We start from the raw sequence: 18,087 nt of genomic DNA on the forward strand, positions 1-18,087 counted from the left end.
AAACAGGAAACATTTACCATCTGCTTACTTAGGAATAAACTATTCAACTAAAGCATCAATGCAGTATTTACTGTGAAGATGAGACAACATGAAATGATTATTTTCTAGTCTAATAAGCTGAGTGAAAATCAGGGTGGAACCCAATTACAGCAGCTCATTCTGGGGTGATCGCCTCCCCTAGAGAGAGAAAAAGGAAAAGGAAAACAGGTTGCCATCTTTGGAATGCCTATGGTCTTATGGAAAGTCCATCCCACCTTGTGAATAAAGTGTAAATATCTAAGTATCCATCATTAGATGACCAATCCAACAACTACAGTGCAGCCAGCAAGATGGAGCACTGTGCAGTGGTTAGAATGCAGTGACTGTGAGCCAACTGGATATTAACAGTGACAATATGGCCACAGCACCACCCTTGCAACAAGGGACAACATAGGCAAGAAGGGCAAAAATCTGGTAGTACGGACACTCAGGATCGTAAGAAAAGGGAGCTGAGCGTGGAACACATGCCTGAGGTCCCAGTGCTCAGGAGGCTGAGGCAGGATCACCTGAGCCCACGAGTTCAAGACCAGCCTAAAGGACATAGCAAGAGCCTGTATCAAAAAAAAAAAAAAAAAGATATAAGGAAGGGCTTTCCTCAAGAAGTGTAAGATTTAGTGGGGAGAAAGAAATAAGCAGATGAAGACAATGAAGAAGTAAATAAATAAGATATGAGCGCATGGGCAGGGCCTAGATCTGGAAGAAACTGAACACCATGCTAAAGAGTTTAGATGGTCTTCCAACAGCAATGAGAAGTCACAGGGTACCGCCAGGCAGGAGAGTCACCTCACATATCCACAGCTGCACCAGGTCACTATGGTGGCTGTGTTTTTCAACTGAGAAAACTGCTGAGTTCAGGATGGACATGAAGAGGAAAAAAGACTAGGAGGGACTCATTTCCTTCCCAGGATGTATACTCTGGATTATCTTCCTTAATTAAAATAAGGAATTCCTACTCTGAAAAAGCAAAACAAGTATTTAAATGTAAATCTCTAATAGTCAAAAAAATAAAATGCCACCTAAGAACCCTCAGGACTGTCCACTGATGAAATGTAAACCTTTGCGCTGGCTGAATTTTAACTATTTGCAAGTATCACTTCAGAAAAAAGCTCTGTAACTTTACTTGCACAGGCTCTACTTCCAGCAGATGACACGCACCATTTCTACCAACTGCACAGAAGACTCAAACTTTAAAAGTGACTTACTTTTCACTAAGGTTGACCTTGACCGCAGAGGCTGAAGGCGGGAAGGAGGGTTTCATTCCCATGCTTGGGGCAGACACACTTGGCACTGGTGTGCTTTCCAGGGCAGGCTTAAAACCCGATGATCCGAAGGAGTAGGAAGCAGCAGACGGGGCCATAGGCGATGCTGCAGGGGTGGGAGCCACAGAGGCTTTGGAAGGAGGAGCAAAAGAGAAGGTAGAGGTGCCAGAGCCCAGGGCTGTTTTGGGATTGTCAGAGCCACTGGGATATGGAGGGGGCTCCCCAGTGACAGAAGCAGAGGATTTCAAGGATGAAGAACCGAAGGAGAATACGGCAGGGGCAGCCCCAGCAGAAGGCACAGGGAAGGTGGCGATGGGAGTGGCAGGCAGCACAGACGGAAGGGAGGCAGGGGCTGGTGCTGCAGAGGCGTCAAGCTTTTGCGGAGCTTGAGAGGAGGTTGGGGTGGTGGGAGTACTTCCTGCAATGAGAATCAAGGAGAAAGGGGAGGATAAAGTTAACACTCTAACACTAAGGTCCACACAACAGAAAGCAAGTGAAGAAGGGTTTGTGCAGTGATCCTAGTTCAAGAAGCCAAAAACACCAAAAAAGGTAGTGTTGGACTTTCCATGGCAGGTGTTCCCTAACAGAAGGGGAGCTGTGAAGCTCTGAAGGAACAAGGAAACAGGGAAAGATGTTAGACTGGCTAATTGGACCTCATGGAGACCCCATAGGATAATACAGAAAACACACACTTCTGTCCCTATGGCAGTAGAAAAAGGGACAAGTGAGCCATTCTGCACCACCTACTAACAACCAGGAAAAATCTAATTTAAATTACTACCTCAAAATATTCACTAAAGCAATTCCAGATGAACTAAAAACTGATACAAAAGCACCTCTGTACATATATCCCAAAGGGGGCAACGAGTGAGCTGACATGTGAGGTCTCTGAGAGTCTACCAACTTGATAAAAAATATAACACAAAAATGTTAAATACTTAGAAATGATAAAATAAATAGTACATGAACTAAAAAATTTCTAGCAAAAGTCAAACAAAATGTTTTGCATTAAAAAAAAATTGAGATTAAAAAAAAAAATTTCAAGACTCTAGCTCAGTGAGAGATGCAGTACTTGCCTAGTAAGCATGACACCTGGGTTCAATTCCTAATCCCACCAAACAATAAAATTAAATTACAATAAAATAAAAAATGTCAAGGCTCTAATAAAAATAAAATAATTCACAAAAAGAAAATGCATTCATTCTTTTTTTTTTTTTTTAATTTTAGGTGGACACAGTATCTTTATTTTTATGTGGTGCGAGGACTGAACCCAGTGCCCCATGCATGCTAGGCGAGCGCTCTACCACTGAGCCACAACCCCCAGCCCCATTTTCATTCCTTTTAACCAAAGAACTATAAACTTAAGTTAGGGGACAATTTTATTGTCCTCTAAACTATTAAAATTTAAATATGTATGATCCTCCCTGACTAGATGGGTGAAATGAACACGAAACATTTTATATTCAGTAGATAAATAATTTAGCATGGTTTTTAGAAAATATTCTGGCAGAATGTCTCAAAAAACACAAAATAATTGACCAAATAACCCTCTTCTAAGAATAAAACCTATAAAAATAATCTAAAGAATGAAAAAGATACAAACAAACCAAATAGTGAAAAGGAGCCAATGAATACTGAACCCTTTTGTTTTTTCGGTACCAGGGATTGAGCCCAGCAATGCTTAACCAATGAGCCACATTCCCAGCCCTTTTTTTATTCTTTATTTTGCAACAGGGTTTCTCTAAGGTGCGTAGAGCCTTGCTAAGTTGCTGAGGCTGGCTTTGCTTGCAATCCTCCTGCCTCAGCCTCCCAAGTCACTAGGATTATAGGCATGTGCCAATGAGCCCAGCAGCAATCACAAACCACGAAGCCTAAGGATCTAGACAATACTTAGGACTCAAATTGAAAGCCAATTCTCCAAGGATGTATACATCCTTTCTCACAAGTCAAAGAAACATGCTTTCAGAAAAACACTGGAAAACAAAAGATAGGCTTAAAAGTGGTCTTGCTTGACTAGGGATATAGCTCAGTAGCAGAGCATGTACGAGGGTTCAATCCCAAATACCACAAAAATAAAATTATAAAAAAATTTTTGTTTTATTTTCAAAACTTTCTATAAGAAACACATAAATTCTTGAAATGACTAATTAAATAAAAAGGATAATTTTTATCAATATACTTCCTATTTATTAATTAATAAGATTTTTTTTCTTCTAGTATTAATTACATTAATAAGCCTTGGTCCTTCCATACTGGCTAAGAAGACAGTAAATCTTCATGGGAAACACAGTCTAAAGCAATGAAATACGTAGGATACAAGGGTGCAAATAACATTGTCTGAAAACAAAGACTCAAGTAGATTGTCACTTCTATGAAAATACAATCATGCAACAAATCTGCTCTACAAACACTTCTTTAACATAACACATACAGAATCAGTAACAGCTAGCGTCTTTAAACACAGAGATGCCAGTCACTTCCACTATCAGATAGACTAACTCAAAAAACACATGCCAGCCCCTAAGGACATCACAGGCATTTTCCCACTGAAAACAGAATTGTACATTTGGAAACCGTCACCCTGCTACTACTGCTCTTCCAATACCATCCTGGAGTAGCAGCACAGAAGCAGAACCATTAATGTTTTCTAAACTGACCTAGTCCTTATCTCCACCTGGCAAACTGCAGGGACAGACTTTCTACCCCTTCAGGGGTTCTTGTCCACGCTTCTGAGCATGACTATTACTTCTGCACCAGCTGTAAGATAAGAAAGGAGGCCCTCTAGGAGACGCCAACAGTAAAAGCAACCTCTGATTGCTCAGGCATTTGATGGGCTAGCAGCAAAGAAGAAACAACTGCCCCACAGGCTGTAGACTCGACAGGCTGTCCTGCTTGTCACAAACCAGACTTCAAGTGCAGCAATTCATGGCACTCATAACTTACGGGGAAGACACTACTCAAAGAGCACACCCACTAAAGATAACGGAACTTTCCAACACTGGCTCCGTCTATGCTGGCCACCTGGCATGCTACCTGGGGCAGCACCGCAGTAGGCAGGGCCCAGTGGCTCTATTAATGATGTAAAACTCACTCAGCACTAAGGAGCAAGAAATTATACCCACCAAATTGTCAACTTTATTCAATCTAACTGGTCAAAAGAGTTTTTCTTAGATATGAACCTGCTTACACTATGGACTTTTTTAGCCATACTAGAAGAAAAAAAATCTTATCACAGTTACATGCCAAAATAATTAAATAATCAAATGAACTAAATTTTAAAAATCAATAAAATTGATTTTTATGAATTTGCTCATTTTTCTCCAATACGTGTCACTTCAGTAATATTTTCAAAGAGAAGGAAAAAAACTAAAATAAAACAAAAGAAAATAAAATTCCCACCTTCTTACCACCTAGCAGCATTAGAGTCATTATCTATCTCAAGTGTTTTTTTTTCTATGTATTTATTTTTTCTCATAAAAAAGGATCACATATCATGAGTTCAATGCCAGCCTCGGCAACTCAGCAAGGCCCTAAGCATCTCAGTGAGATTCTGTCTCTAAATAAAATACAAAATAGGGCTGGGGATGTGACTCAGTGTCAAGTGTCCCTGAGTTCAATCCTCAGTACCCGCCCCCCAACAAAAGGGATCACATAGCCTATGGTGGTTTTTCACGGTATGCCACTCTTCGTCAACGAACATGATACTGTTAACAGTTACTCAAATCTTTCACTATGAATGTGTAAACATCAATTTAATCAAATTCCCTGGTTAGACACATCCTTAGAACATGGATCTTAAAACAGAGTAAATAACCTGACAGGAACAATGTGGCTGACCTTCCGCTTTCTCTAAAGTAATGGTTAGCAAATGAGTCTAGGGGTGAAGGAAGGCAAGGACATGGGTGTACGTTTGAGGAAGAGATCAGCACAAGCCTGACCAAGACAGACGGGCAAAGGCGAGAACTACCACAGGCATCCCTTGGCTGTCCTCATCCTGAGAGTGCTCCCGTGCTCACCCAGGTGGATCCCCTTCCACTAGAGCAAGCAGAGGCAAGTACCTGAAGACTTGGGCTGTCGCTCTCCTTCTAATGAAAGCCGCTCCGGAGTCTTGATAAGGGACCTAACCCCAGGATTTTGATTGATCATATAAAATGGACAAAGCACACCATCTGTTGAAAGTAACATGAGAACTGGAGCAGGAGGAAGAGTCTTTTCATCATCTGAAAAGAAAACAAAGGTGATAAAAGAGCCAAGTCAATTTGAGGGTGTGGGCCGGAAGAGAAAGACTGCCCTGCACAGAAAGTGGGAAGTGGCCAGAGGGGATTCCTTTCAAAAGCCCATGTGCATCAACAGATGCAGATCTGAACACCTTTCAGGTACCAGCTATTTAACAAGTGTTCCTGTCACTATCAAGTCACCATCCTCCCACTGGGCCCTGCAGGCTGCTCCGGTAACCCTGTGCTCTCCAAGGCTCTTTCCTTTATGAGTCTCAGAGTTCAGGAGGTAGGTTCAGCATTTCCCTGACCAAGACAGGGGGCTCTAGGAAGTGCCGGGTTTAACAGAAAATGACAGAGTAGACTCTTTGGAAAACACACAGCAGGATACAGAAAGCTAGGTCAAACTACTGTATAGTCCTTCACAGTTAAAGGCTACATATGTACATTGCCAATGGATATTTCAAGAGAATCCGAGTAAGTGAGCTAATCAGACTAAAGGATTAGCATGATCAAGGAAAGGACAAGGAACTTAATGGTGTCCAAGAGGGACAGCTCTCTAAACTAAAGCACCAGTGAACAAAGACTCCTCTTTACACTTTCACATTTTACTGACCACTACAGTGCTCTTGAGCTCCTGTGGGGGAGAAAACATCTTTAGGGCACACACCCAAGCCCAAAGTAGAAGCCTTAGATGTCAAGTCTGTTTTCTCATCTTTGCTTTAACCCAGCAGTAATGTGAAGTCCTGGAATAGGACGTCACTCCCTCGGGAGGTCACTAGGGAACTTCGATGGGCAAGGAAACCAAGCTATGAAATCTGAATGTTACATACTTCAAGCAGACTCTAAAAGTACGCGGACACAAACACAGTGCCTAGCACTGGTCTCATCAATGAGAACTCATTCAAATTAGTTTTAGTGCTGTCACAAGGTACCCCCCATCACTCTTAGGGTAGAAATATGCTACAAGAAGTTAAAAATGCCCAGCAGAGTAGATCACCTGGCTTTTTGACAATAACCATTACTAGTAAGGAGATCATTTCTGCACCAAGCACAGTGACACTTACTGATGTTGACCTCCACTTGGTTGGTATAATCTATGGCAACTCCCATGGGCAAGGAGTCATCACTCTTGTCAGTCACAGGCAGTTCAGCCCGACTTGAATCCTCCAGCAGCCAAGATTCCCAATTGATCTAGAGGGAAAAGAAAGTCTACATGGGTTAGAGCTTTGCACTGTTTCCCCCAACATCACTTAGATAATAAAGAAGAAGACCTCCCATAATTTAGCTTCATGTGTTGACAGGGAACTCTGAAATCTGGGGAAACAGTCTCAAAACCATGAAGAGTTCAGGAAGTGAGCATTTATTTTCAAGATTAATTTCTCTGTTTCTGGTGTATGAAGTCCCTGCCCTGTGAATAAAACTATCATGAATGTTTTCCAAGGTACCTTGCATCACACTTAAGTAAGTCATTAGAATACTCATGCTATGGGCAGCAGCAGTAGGCTGCAGCTCCAGCCAGCCAGTCTCCAGCACAAACAACTGACACTATACTGCGCTGCCAGCTCTGATGTTCTGTAGGTGAGGTAGAGTCCATGCACTTTTGACTTGTGGGTTTCAGCTTACAGAAAGTTTACTGCAGTACAGCCCCACTGTAAATTCAGAAACACCTGCATTTCTGAAGAATCACAATTTGATATCATCTGCATGTTTCTCTTCCACAGTTGATTATTATAGTTAAAACTAATAATTATATAATTTATAGAAGCAGCAGGTTTAAGTGAAAGGAAAAAAGACAACAAATGAAGCAAGGCAGGAATTCTCCACATATCCAGGTACACTTTGGTTGGAGGCTGTTTACTAGTATGCTTCCACAGGCTGTGCATGGATCTAAGAGAACAGAGGGCCTTTTTTTTTTTTAAACACACTGAAGGAACTATTGCATCTGACACCCACATCTCTCCAATGCAATATCCAAGCCATCATACCTAAGGCACCTGTCATCTAGGCTTTGCTCTCACCCATTAAGAGGGCTGTGACCTCATCTCAATCTTAACCATATAGTTAATTCCCTCCAAAATCCTTCTCAGAAATGTATCACACAACAGAAAAGTGACAAAAAAAAAGAAATTTACCTGATCACTCTGTCGTGCAAGGATACTAACTTCTGTGGAAGCAGCAGATGCTGCCAGCACTAAATCCCTTAAGAATAAAACCAGAAGACCATTAAGTTCAAGCACATCGACAACTCTAAGCCAATCTGGGTCTACACTAACATCTGTGAAGCTTCCTTCCACAAGTCAAGGAGAGGGCAGGGTTTCCTATCTTGCTAAAGAAAGGTGGGAAAGTTCTCAGTATAGAGCTGAGTTTTTTGGTTTATGGGGTGAAATTCTGAAGAATCTACCTGCTGTCTACCTGGGTGAAAACAAAGGAATACAGAATAAAATCAACTCAGATTTCAAAACACAGCCCCTAAAAGTAGAAAAACCTTAATGAAGGAATGGGTGCTTTATGCAACCTTTCTTTCAAAGGAAACTTTGCTCAGAGAGAAACTTATATGTTCCTCAAAGATGAATATTTTCATACGTCATCACTGGGGCTATTGAGAAAACTGGATTTTTCTTTTTTAAAAAATATCTTATTTTGTTTATTTATTTTTATGTGGTGCTGAGGATCGAACCCAAGGTCTCACACATGTGAGGCAAGCGCTCTACCGCTGAGCCACAACCCCAGCCCCTGGATTTTTCATAGTATATATTAAATCTAAATAACTCAAGATGGGAGGAACAGAAGCAGTGGTCACAGACATTATCAAGCAGCAGCTGAAAATACGTTTAGGGCCTCTCAGCCTTAACCTTTCTCCCCCACAGAAAAAATGGCCAGGGAACAGTGTGCCTGAGGTATGGCCTATCAGTGACAGCAGTGACCCTTCTGCTCACCACTCCTCGATGTAACTGAGGTAGTAATGATGCTGTCTCTCTGTACAGCTGCCGTAACAGGGCTCCATAAAGTTCACGAATACCTCTGGGTGCTTTTCTTCTTTTTTCTACAATGAACAGTGTGAGAATAAAAAAATCTCAAGTGCAATTCTTTTTCTTGAATCCTACCAAGTTTGGAATCTCAAAAGATAAAACCATTTAAATTGGACAAGAAAATTCACTCAAATCTATGTACAAACATACAGATTAGCATACTAAGTACTCAGCAACACTTTACTGATCTTATTATTATCAATGTTATTCCTTTATCTTCAAAAGGACTCACTCCTCTTCGATTCTCTGCTCACATGGCCCCGCCTCAGAGAGGCCCTTGCTGACCACCCCATAGACAATGGTACCCTCATCGCCACCCATCCCTTACACTACCTTCTTTTCTCCATCACCTTGTCCCTCCTTGACCCTGTACTTACTGTCAATCATTAATCACAAGATCTATAAAAGCAAGGACTTTGTTTTGATCACCTCTGTATTTTCAGCTTTAAAGCAGGGCCTGGCCCACTGGATATTTTCAAGAAATACTTGAATTTTTTAAATCAACATATTCTCTTTTCTAAAATTTCTCTATCAGATTAACCAAGATTTACAGTTCATGGCTTAAGTAAAAGCAAGCTTTATCATTTTTCTTACCCCTAACTAAATATCTGCAGGTGCCATAAGTGGACATCATAGTTTTAGTCCCTGGGCACAAATCTTTCACCTGTATCTGCACCATCACTGCCAAGAAGCCAAGAAACCCGAAACTCAAGCCTCTAAAGTCATGAGAGCTCCCATCTCAAACTCCCAGAAGACAAAGACGCTCTTGAGTGTGCATACCGGAAGCAGAGCCATCACTACATCTGGAGATGTTTCCAAGGTCCCATCTGCAGCAGCATACACTATTGTGAAGACATATGTACCAATCCACAGCACATCCAGAACTGAAAGACACACACACCCCAGTCAGCAAGAAATCAAATGATAGCAAGAGAGATGGCAAAAAGCATCTCATGTTTGAAATAGCCACTTCATGCTATGAAATTTAACATATTATGGGTAAAAAATCGAATTACTAACACTTAATGAAATTTCAGGTTTCAGTGACTAAATACAACTCAGACACAAGAAGCCCAAATGCATTCAAAGTGGTAGATTTTTTTTTCCCTGCTGGATTTTAATCAGAGCAAACTCTGAAAAATTTTAATAAGGTCGGGATGCATTTCAAGCCATTCTCCACGAGACACAGGTGTCCAGAGGGTAACCCCTACACCGGTTTAATTAGCTGACTGAATAGTGACATTATTCGTGGGACAGGTACCAACACTCCCCTGCACAAGTACATAGGTATGTCATTTGACCTGGAATGTCTATGTAATAGAGCCAGTATCTCATTAGGTCAGCTCATTCGGAAAACATCTTTACCTCTGACAGGATGATCTGACTCGTAGAATGGAGGACACGGAATTACTTTTTTTTCCTGCAAAGTCTGAAAGAGATGGGAGGGGGGAGTCATCAAATGAAATAATCCCTAAACCAATACTGCCAAATCCAACCTGCTGCCCTAGAAGCAACCCTGTTCCATCTCCCTAGCCAAAGATACCGAACAAAAAGAACACTGTCTACTCCTAGAACCTATCCTAGAGAAATACTCAAACATGCTCAGATGCAGGCAACAAGGAAATTTAATGCAACAGCACATATAATGACAGAACTACTAGTACTGATGTGGGTGACTACCAAATAGTAGGGTAGACAAGCTGTGGCACACTTACCCAGTGAACTACTAAGCAGCCATTAAAGAGGATGAAGTACTCTACAGGTAATGCACTGGAAAAAGACCTCAATACATTAAGTTATAGGGCTGGGGCCACAGCTCATAAACACATGCTAAGCTAGGATTAAAAAAAAAAAAAAAAAAGGCAAGCAGCAAAGCAGTAAAATCAAGCCAACTGGCTTTTCAGAGGCTGATACATTCAACAGAGTATGTGTCAAATTTCACATAGCAACTTTTGGCAATAACAAATAAGAAGCCAGGCACACTCATGTGTGCCTATGGTCCCAGTTTCTTGGGAGACTGAGGCAGGAGGATCACTTGAGCTCAGAAGGGGAGGCCAGCCTGAGTGATCAGAGAGACTTATCTCAACAAAATTTTCTTTAAATGTGACATGTAAAAAAAAAAAAAAAAAAAAATCAAGCCTTGGCCTTACATCTAAACTACTGCATTTCTACTCAGGAAGCCCAGAGAGCAATCTCAGGAGGAATGTCAGGACAGGTGTCAGAAAGACCTGTGAACCCTTCCTTTGTATCCAGGACTGAACAGACACATGTGTGAGTCAATTTGTATTGAAGGATATTTGTATTATCTCAAGAAAATCACAGGGAGAGGACAAGAGAACACACAGACAACCGAAGCCTCTGTTATCCACTGTCCACAGCTGGAGGGACCAAGCCTTTAAAGTGGACTGAGTTAAGACAAATGCGGGGCTTTAACGCAGAGTGAGTCTACATCATGGAGTGAGTCTGCATCATGTTAACGGCTTTTCCACTAACTCCTTTTCCCCTTAAACTCATTTTTATTGAATGGACTGGGGATATAATATTGGTAGAACAGTGAGTAGAATATGATCACAAGTTACTTAATCAGCAACACATGATAATGCCTCTGCCCATGGACTATCTGTATAAGCAACCAGAAAAGTGAGGAAGGCCACCCACTTCAGAATACAGTGGGTGCCACTGGAAGGACTAGGGGGTAAAGGAAAGAGTTCCACTCTGTTCTTCATTCACTGTTGCGGTGAGCATAAATCACTTTTTTTTTTAACCTTTATTTTATTCATTTATTTTTTTATGTGGTGCTGAGGATCGAACCCAGTGCCTCACACATGCAAGGCAAGTGCTCTGCCACTGAGCCACAATCCCAACCCCAGCATAAATTACTTTCTAATAGCAAAAACAACAAAGAGGCTCCCAAACCACCCCGCAAAGAGTGGGCAACTTAAGAAAAATTCTGAAGCTCAAGAACTTACAGGAAGATACTGGACCACAGTTCCATTCTGTTTTCCTACTGCCAGCTGCTTTCCTTTGGGGCTCCAGCACACTGGGCAAAAAGAAAATGTTGCCAATTAAAAATGGAAGAAAATGGAGCAAACCAATGCCACCTATCACACAACAGCTACATATGTAATCACCACTTCTCCTTCCTCTGCCAGACATGGATCTTCCCTACCCAGCAGAATGAAAAAAGGACAATCATTTTAATAATACAAGCCAATCACCAACGTGGCTCACCAGCCCGCAATCTGCACAGCCAGTCCACCAGTCCCTGCTGAGAACTGAAAGTAGTGTGGTCTGCAGCCACATAGAGCCTGCCACACCACCATGGGCCTGAGACACTGCAAGCCAGGGAAGGCTGACCTCTCCCACTATCGCAGCCCAACCCCTGGGCATCCAGGATTCACAGATCTCAATCTCCTCCCTCTCGACCAGCCAAGGCAAAAAGAAAATATAGCAGACCTGAATGGGATTGCAGGGCCAAACAATAGAATTAACAGTTTTCCAAAACCTAATGATTAGCGTAAATTTGGGACCAATAGCATTGATACTTTTGAAAACATGATCAGCATAAATTTTGACCAACAGCCTTGACCAAAGAACTATATAAACCCAGGGACTATCACACTCAGTGGCAAACCCCCATGAGGTCTCCTCTCATCTGCTAGGGCTCTCTTTCTTCCCATGTGAATAAATCCTACTCTTCTATGCACTCTTCCCCATCTGTGGATTTTATTCTTCAAATTCATAAGAACCCAGAAGAAATTGGTGGTAAGCTCCTGGGATCTGCTTCAACACTGGAGAGCACAGCCCACCATTAAGAGCTGCTAGCATGCCACTCAACATCAGTGGAGAACAACTGGGCTTTGCCAGGTATAACCCTTGGAGCTGACACCGGCAGGCATACCTGCTTGATTAGCTGCTAACATTACAAACAGGTTTCTCAGCTGCAGAGGCCTGCAGCTTATGTAGACCTCACCCAGCAGCAGAAGCAGGAAAACTCTGGTTTCATTATGACTTATCTCCTGCTTCTATTTGTTATTTCTAATGCTTTTCCTGTGAAGGTACAAATGATTTTCAGAGGACCACTCTTTTGGACAGAAACAAAATATTCTCAAAAACACAATTTTAAGCCAGCAATACCAAAATCTTTCTTTCTCCAAATAACCCAAACACATTCAAATTAATTCATGTATGCTATTTGGCTTCAAAGACGTTATCTATGGAAATAAAGAATATAATCTATTCTAACAACAACAACAAAACTATACATAAAACAAAGAACCATTCCCTTTAACTTCCAGAAATTAATTTTTAAGTAGATTACCATTACTGTATATTATGAAGTGAAAGCCTTTATTACCCACCAGATGTCACTGCCACTGTGGAAGGAAGAGTGGCACATACTTTCACCACTTCTGTGACTTGCAGGACAGCAATACTGCCATCAGCCAGACAAACTGCCACCATGGAGGGGACAGTAGGGTTCCACTTCATATCGATCACCATGCCTCCCGCATCCTTTAAAAGCTTGTGATAGGCAAATGGGCGTTTCTGCTGTTTAGCCTTTTAAAATAAATACACAGAAGCAAAGTAAATTAATACATTAATAAATACACAGATATATTTAACATTCAAAGGAAAATACTGAAAGTAGTTTTCATAAGTCACAGTTCATTGTTCTCCCTTAAGTATGAAAAAAAGAGTTGACTCTACAAACCTATCTACTTGTTACAATTTCAACAGAACTTTGAAAATGGTAATGAATTATTCTAGCACACTCAGAGGGATTCCCAGCATGGGAATATACAAATGCAAAATAATCAATAAAAAGCAGGAATAACATTAAAATCTTGGCTCTGCCACCTGGCTCTGATGGGACATTGGACAGTTATTTAAACTCTTTAAGTCTGTTTTTCTATCCATAAAATGAAGATTATCATACCTACTATGGGAAGTTACAGTAGGCACAAACTAGACAAGACATATAAATGCTTTCTGTAGGACATACAGTCAGTACAAACATACGCATTATTATCATCATTTTTAAAAATATTTTTTAGTTGTAAGTGGACACAATACCTTTATTTTTTCATTTTATTTTTTGTGTGGTGCTGAAGATCAAACCCAGTGCCTCACTCGTGCTAGGCAAGAGCTCTACCACTGAGCCACAACCCCAGCCTTATTATCATGTGTAAACTACTTATATGGAAGAACATGGCATTAGGATGCCAGAGACCATATCTTATTCACATGTAGATAACACAGTATCTACTTTAACTCTGAAGTTTCAGGCAAGTCACCTAAGCCTTCCTGACTGGCTGTCTCATGAAAAATGATAACAATTTGTGAAAGGTGGTGTACGAAATAATTTCTTTGAGGCCTTTTGTCTCAAAGACCTACGATTCTATAGTTAAGGGTTTTTTTGTTTGTTTGTTTTTTGGTAATAAGGATTGAACCCAGGGGCACTTAACCACTGACCAATCCCCAGCCCTTTTATTTTTTGAGATAGGATCTTGCTGAAGCTGGCTTTGAATTCACACTCAGTGGCAACCCCCATGAGGTCTCCTCTCATCTGCTAGGGCCTCAGCCTCCTGAGCTGCTGGGATTACAGGCATATGCCACAGGATCAGCTAAGGTCTTTTTTTTTTTTCCAACCCATATTTTAATCTAGAAAAAGACTTGAAGAGCCAACCTAAGGAACTTCCAAGTTACAATTCCATGAGGAAATCTCCTTAGGTTTCCACACTGACATTACATTTTATCAGTAGCTTACCTCATTTGAGAATGTCCGAACATCAAAAAAAGCAATAATGGAACCATATTCACCAGACATCATGCACACAGACAGTGTGAGGTTATCACAGCTCAGGGCCAGGTGATGCACTGGGAATTTCATCGGAACAACCAAGCTTTGGACTTTATCAACTAAAAAGGAAAAAAAAAAAAAAAAAGGAAAAAAAAAAAACAGCATATTTTAAGCATAGAGCCAAAACCCTTTATCCAGGTCAATATGAAATATTTTTGTATCTACATAAACCTATACTGCCTGGTACCTATTTATACAGACAAATCTTCATTTTCACATAGAAATATAATGATGCATTATGTAATCCAAGGACTGCTGTCATAGGAATAACTGTGACTTCTGCCCTTGTTGAAAATATTTTTGCCACAAATGCTCCAAGTAATACAGATTCCCATTTATTTGGATGGTATTATTGTACCAACTAAAAACCTATGTAGGCTCTTCTCCTGAAGAGCCAGAACTCAAGTTCAACTGAGCAAAACCAAAGCATGGCTTAATGCTAAGTTCTTTCCTCTGAGCTCCAAGGAAGGGCTCATTGAGACATACAAAGGACCAAAGAAAAGTTCCTACCTGGAACTTAGTCATCCTGGCAATCAATCTTAGATCCAAAACCAGTTTTAATTTTAACATTAAGATGATTTCTTGGGAGAAAAAAAAACCATACTAGTGAGCCACCATAGCTCTCTCTCTACTATGCAACATCAATCAGGGAATTTACCTATTTTATTGGGATCATCTCCAGGTTTGTTTTGAATAAGAAGGTTTTTAGTAGGAAAAACTTGCAGTCCACTGGCTCCCCCGGCAAAGACCAGACCATACTTGTTAGATATGGCAAGCAGACTTGAGCGTTCCTTGGGCAACTCCTCAGGGGAGTCAAAGATTCTCACTTTCTTCAGTGCTCTAAATTGAAAATCCTGAAGGATCAAAACAAAGTCAATTTGGGAAAAACAGGAATTGTCTGTTCTTATACTCCGGCAGACATAATTTCAGTATAACAAAAATATATTTAAAACCCCAAGGTCAATGATCATATAAGTTGTCTTTAGACTCCCTCTGCTTATGGTGGTGCCTGGCATAGCAATCATTAATATTTATTGAATGAAATAAATGAAAAGAAAAATCCATGAAGCCTTCCTTGGTAAATCCAGCTCACATTGATCTAAAATTTATCTGAATTTCCAGTTGTGTTTATTGTCTGAATCAAAGCTACACTTTATTATTTATAATCTTATCCTGGATTGTGGTGCTTCACTGCTTCTTGACACAGCATGGTGCTCAACAAATTACTATTAAATGTTGAAAGCATCACTCAACCTCGCTGTAAGTTTTAACTTCCAATGCAGTACTCAATAAATATATACTGAAATAATAACCACAGAGAGATGATCAAATGCCAAGAACTGGCTTACTTGTGTCAAATGCTTAAAATTTCACTAGACAAAAGGTCCACTAGAGACCTTTAAGCAAAAACTAAATGCTACATTATTTGTCCTAATTAGTTATACATGATAGTAAAAAGTATCTTGACATATTATACATATATGGAGTATAACTTCCCATTCTTCTGGTTGTACATGATGTCAAGTTACACTGGTCATGTAATCATATGTGTGTATATAGGACAATAATGTCTGCTTCATTCTCCTATCTTTCCTATTCCCATTTCCCCTCCCTTTCTTTCGCACTCGCTTGTCTAATCCAAAGTACTTGAATAAATAAAATTGATAAACCCTCAGCCACACGAATGAACAGAAGAGAAAACTCAATCTACAAGAACATCTTAAAAGTACTGTGTGCAAACAGTGCACCACTGCAGCTCCAGCTGTAAGGACATCTAAAACACAAGTGTAAACTCCTTACTACAGGCTACAAGGGAAGGCATGGCTATACCCATCCACTTCTGCAGTATCATCTCACAACACTCTATTTCCCTTTTAAAACTTGGTCTTCACCAGGTGCAGTGGTGCACATCTGTAACTTCAGTGGCTCAGGAGACTGGGGCAGGAGGATCTCAGCAACTTAGTGAGACCCTGCCTCAAAATAAAAAGGCTGGGGGTATAGCTCAGGGGGGCAGTATCCCTGGGTTCAGGCCCTGGTACCAAAAAAAAAAACAAAAACAAAAACAAAAAACTGAGTCTTCTCCTTTGCCATAGCTACTGCCAACCTCACCCTCACCCCTACCTACTTTCAGTTTTCATTTCCTTCAACTGTCATGCTCTTTAGTACCCTGAAGCTTTTAGACATGAATGACCTGGAAACCTTCCCTAACCGCTGTTCATGCCTGATTCTCCTAGTCTTCCATGAATTCATTTGTTTTCAAAGATAATATTCTCCTCTCTCTGGGACAGACTGGGACCTTTGGGGAAGAGCGAGTCTTCCTTGACTCCCCATCTATTTAGTGTGACTGTTCNAAAAAAAAAAAAAAAAAAAAAAACCGTGTTCCCGTCCGATTAACTGAGGTCTGCAGGGCGGATGGTCTTCCCTGTTCTGGCCCGCCTTCCAGAAGTGAGAGTGAGAAGGCGGGTCCTGGGGGAGCCCGGCTCTCAGTCCCCTGATCGCTTGTGACCCGGCAAACTGCTCTCCGGCCTCGGTCTGCTGCTCTGTTGGCGACTCCTCTGCAGGTGCTGGAAAGGGCACCACAGTGCCTGGCACACGACCAACAGCAGTCACCACCACGCTCCTGCGCCCACCACCCGAAAGCGGCTAGGACGGCACAAGGGGCGCCCCAGGCCAAGAGGGCCGGGAAGCTGCGGCGGGCTGGCGGGCGGGACCTGGAATCGCGATCCACTGTTCAAGAGGGCGCCGGAGGCGGGGATCCACGGCAACGCCGGGACCCAGGAAGGGAGGGAGGCCCCGGCCAGTCTCTGACCTTCATCTCCCGCTCGGGGATCATGACATCCATCTCGTCTCCCATCGCGCCGCCCTGTTCGTCGAAGCAGCCGCCGCCGCGGTCCGCGGCCTTCCGCTCCAGGCCGCTCGGAAACCAACTTCCTTCCCTCAGCGCCAGAGGCGCGCGGCGGAATGCGAACTTCCGGCGCGCGTTGGTGACGTCAATGGTGGATTCCAGGGAAGCCGCGCGCTCGCCGCCCGGGCCCTCATTGGCCAACGGGAGCCGACGAGGGGCGTGGCCGTGACCCCGCGCGCCTGCGCCCTGGACCTCTCCCTGCCCCGCGTGCGCAGCCTGCACCGGCTCATTTCATTCATTGGCGGCGTGTGCCTCAGCGGTACAAGCTTATTCCCTGGAAACCTTATAGTAACCCTTACCTGCGGGTGGCTGTTCTCAGCTTCCGATCCAGAGTTAGGAACTTTATAGATATTTCCAGGGGACAGCTTTTAAGGGCTTGGGCTTTGAGGGAAGGAAACAGATAAGTTCAAAGTGAGTAGACTAGGGCCTCCCCACAGGTGACCTTATCTGTCTAATGACAAAAGCCAAAAATGGGGAGGGTAAAGGACACCGAAGACCAGCTTTGTTTACTCCTGTCAAGGTAATCATTTCCAGAGTAAAAGCCATATCCACTTCTGGTCACTAAAGAATTTGTGCTGAGTTTTGCAGAAAACACATTAGATGGCATGTTGTTTAACCTTCAAGGCCTCCTAGTCACCTAGGGGGTTTATTAACATTTTATTGATGAAATCGGGGAAGTTAAGAAAATTCTCCTGTGGCCCTCAGCCAGAGTTCAGATGGAAGAATGGGCTGATAGTACAGTCCTACCTAGAAGAGATTTCTGTTGCAGAATTAT

General features: G+C 42.0%; 1 protein-coding gene across 4 annotated transcripts in view; it reads right to left on the reverse strand.

The window, feature by feature from the left end:
• Nup214 (nucleoporin 214) overlaps positions 1-17,375 on the reverse strand; it is an 85,100-nt gene extending 67,725 nt beyond the window's left edge. For 3 of the 4 annotated variants that reach the window (XM_015497426.2, XM_048812875.1, XM_048812874.1), the window contains exons 1-12: positions 17,217-17,375; positions 15,066-15,261; positions 14,315-14,466; positions 12,906-13,104; positions 11,514-11,584; positions 9,910-9,973; positions 9,325-9,428; positions 8,452-8,558; positions 7,648-7,714; positions 6,580-6,706; positions 5,357-5,518; positions 1,242-1,716 (exon numbers count right to left, since the gene is read on the reverse strand). In XM_015497426.2, the coding sequence (XP_015352912.1) occupies positions 1,242-1,716; positions 5,357-5,518; positions 6,580-6,706; positions 7,648-7,714; positions 8,452-8,558; positions 9,325-9,428; positions 9,910-9,973; positions 11,514-11,584; positions 12,906-13,104; positions 14,315-14,466; positions 15,066-15,261; positions 17,217-17,261 (1,769 nt within the window). In that variant the 5' untranslated portion in view covers positions 17,262-17,375. Of the gene's footprint in view, positions 1-1,241; positions 1,717-5,356; positions 5,519-6,579; positions 6,707-7,647; positions 7,715-8,451; positions 8,559-9,324; positions 9,429-9,909; positions 9,974-11,513; positions 11,585-12,905; positions 13,105-14,314; positions 14,467-15,065; positions 15,262-16,616; positions 16,642-17,216 lie in introns of those variants that run through there. The other variant, XM_048812876.1, reaches the window with a different exon arrangement.
• Positions 17,376-18,087: the final 712 nt, after the last annotated feature.

The sequence above is a fragment of the Marmota marmota genome, unplaced genomic scaffold (assembly GCF_001458135.2).
Source record: "Marmota marmota marmota unplaced genomic scaffold, marMar, whole genome shotgun sequence".
NCBI classification, from domain to species: domain Eukaryota; kingdom Metazoa; phylum Chordata; class Mammalia; order Rodentia; family Sciuridae; genus Marmota; species Marmota marmota.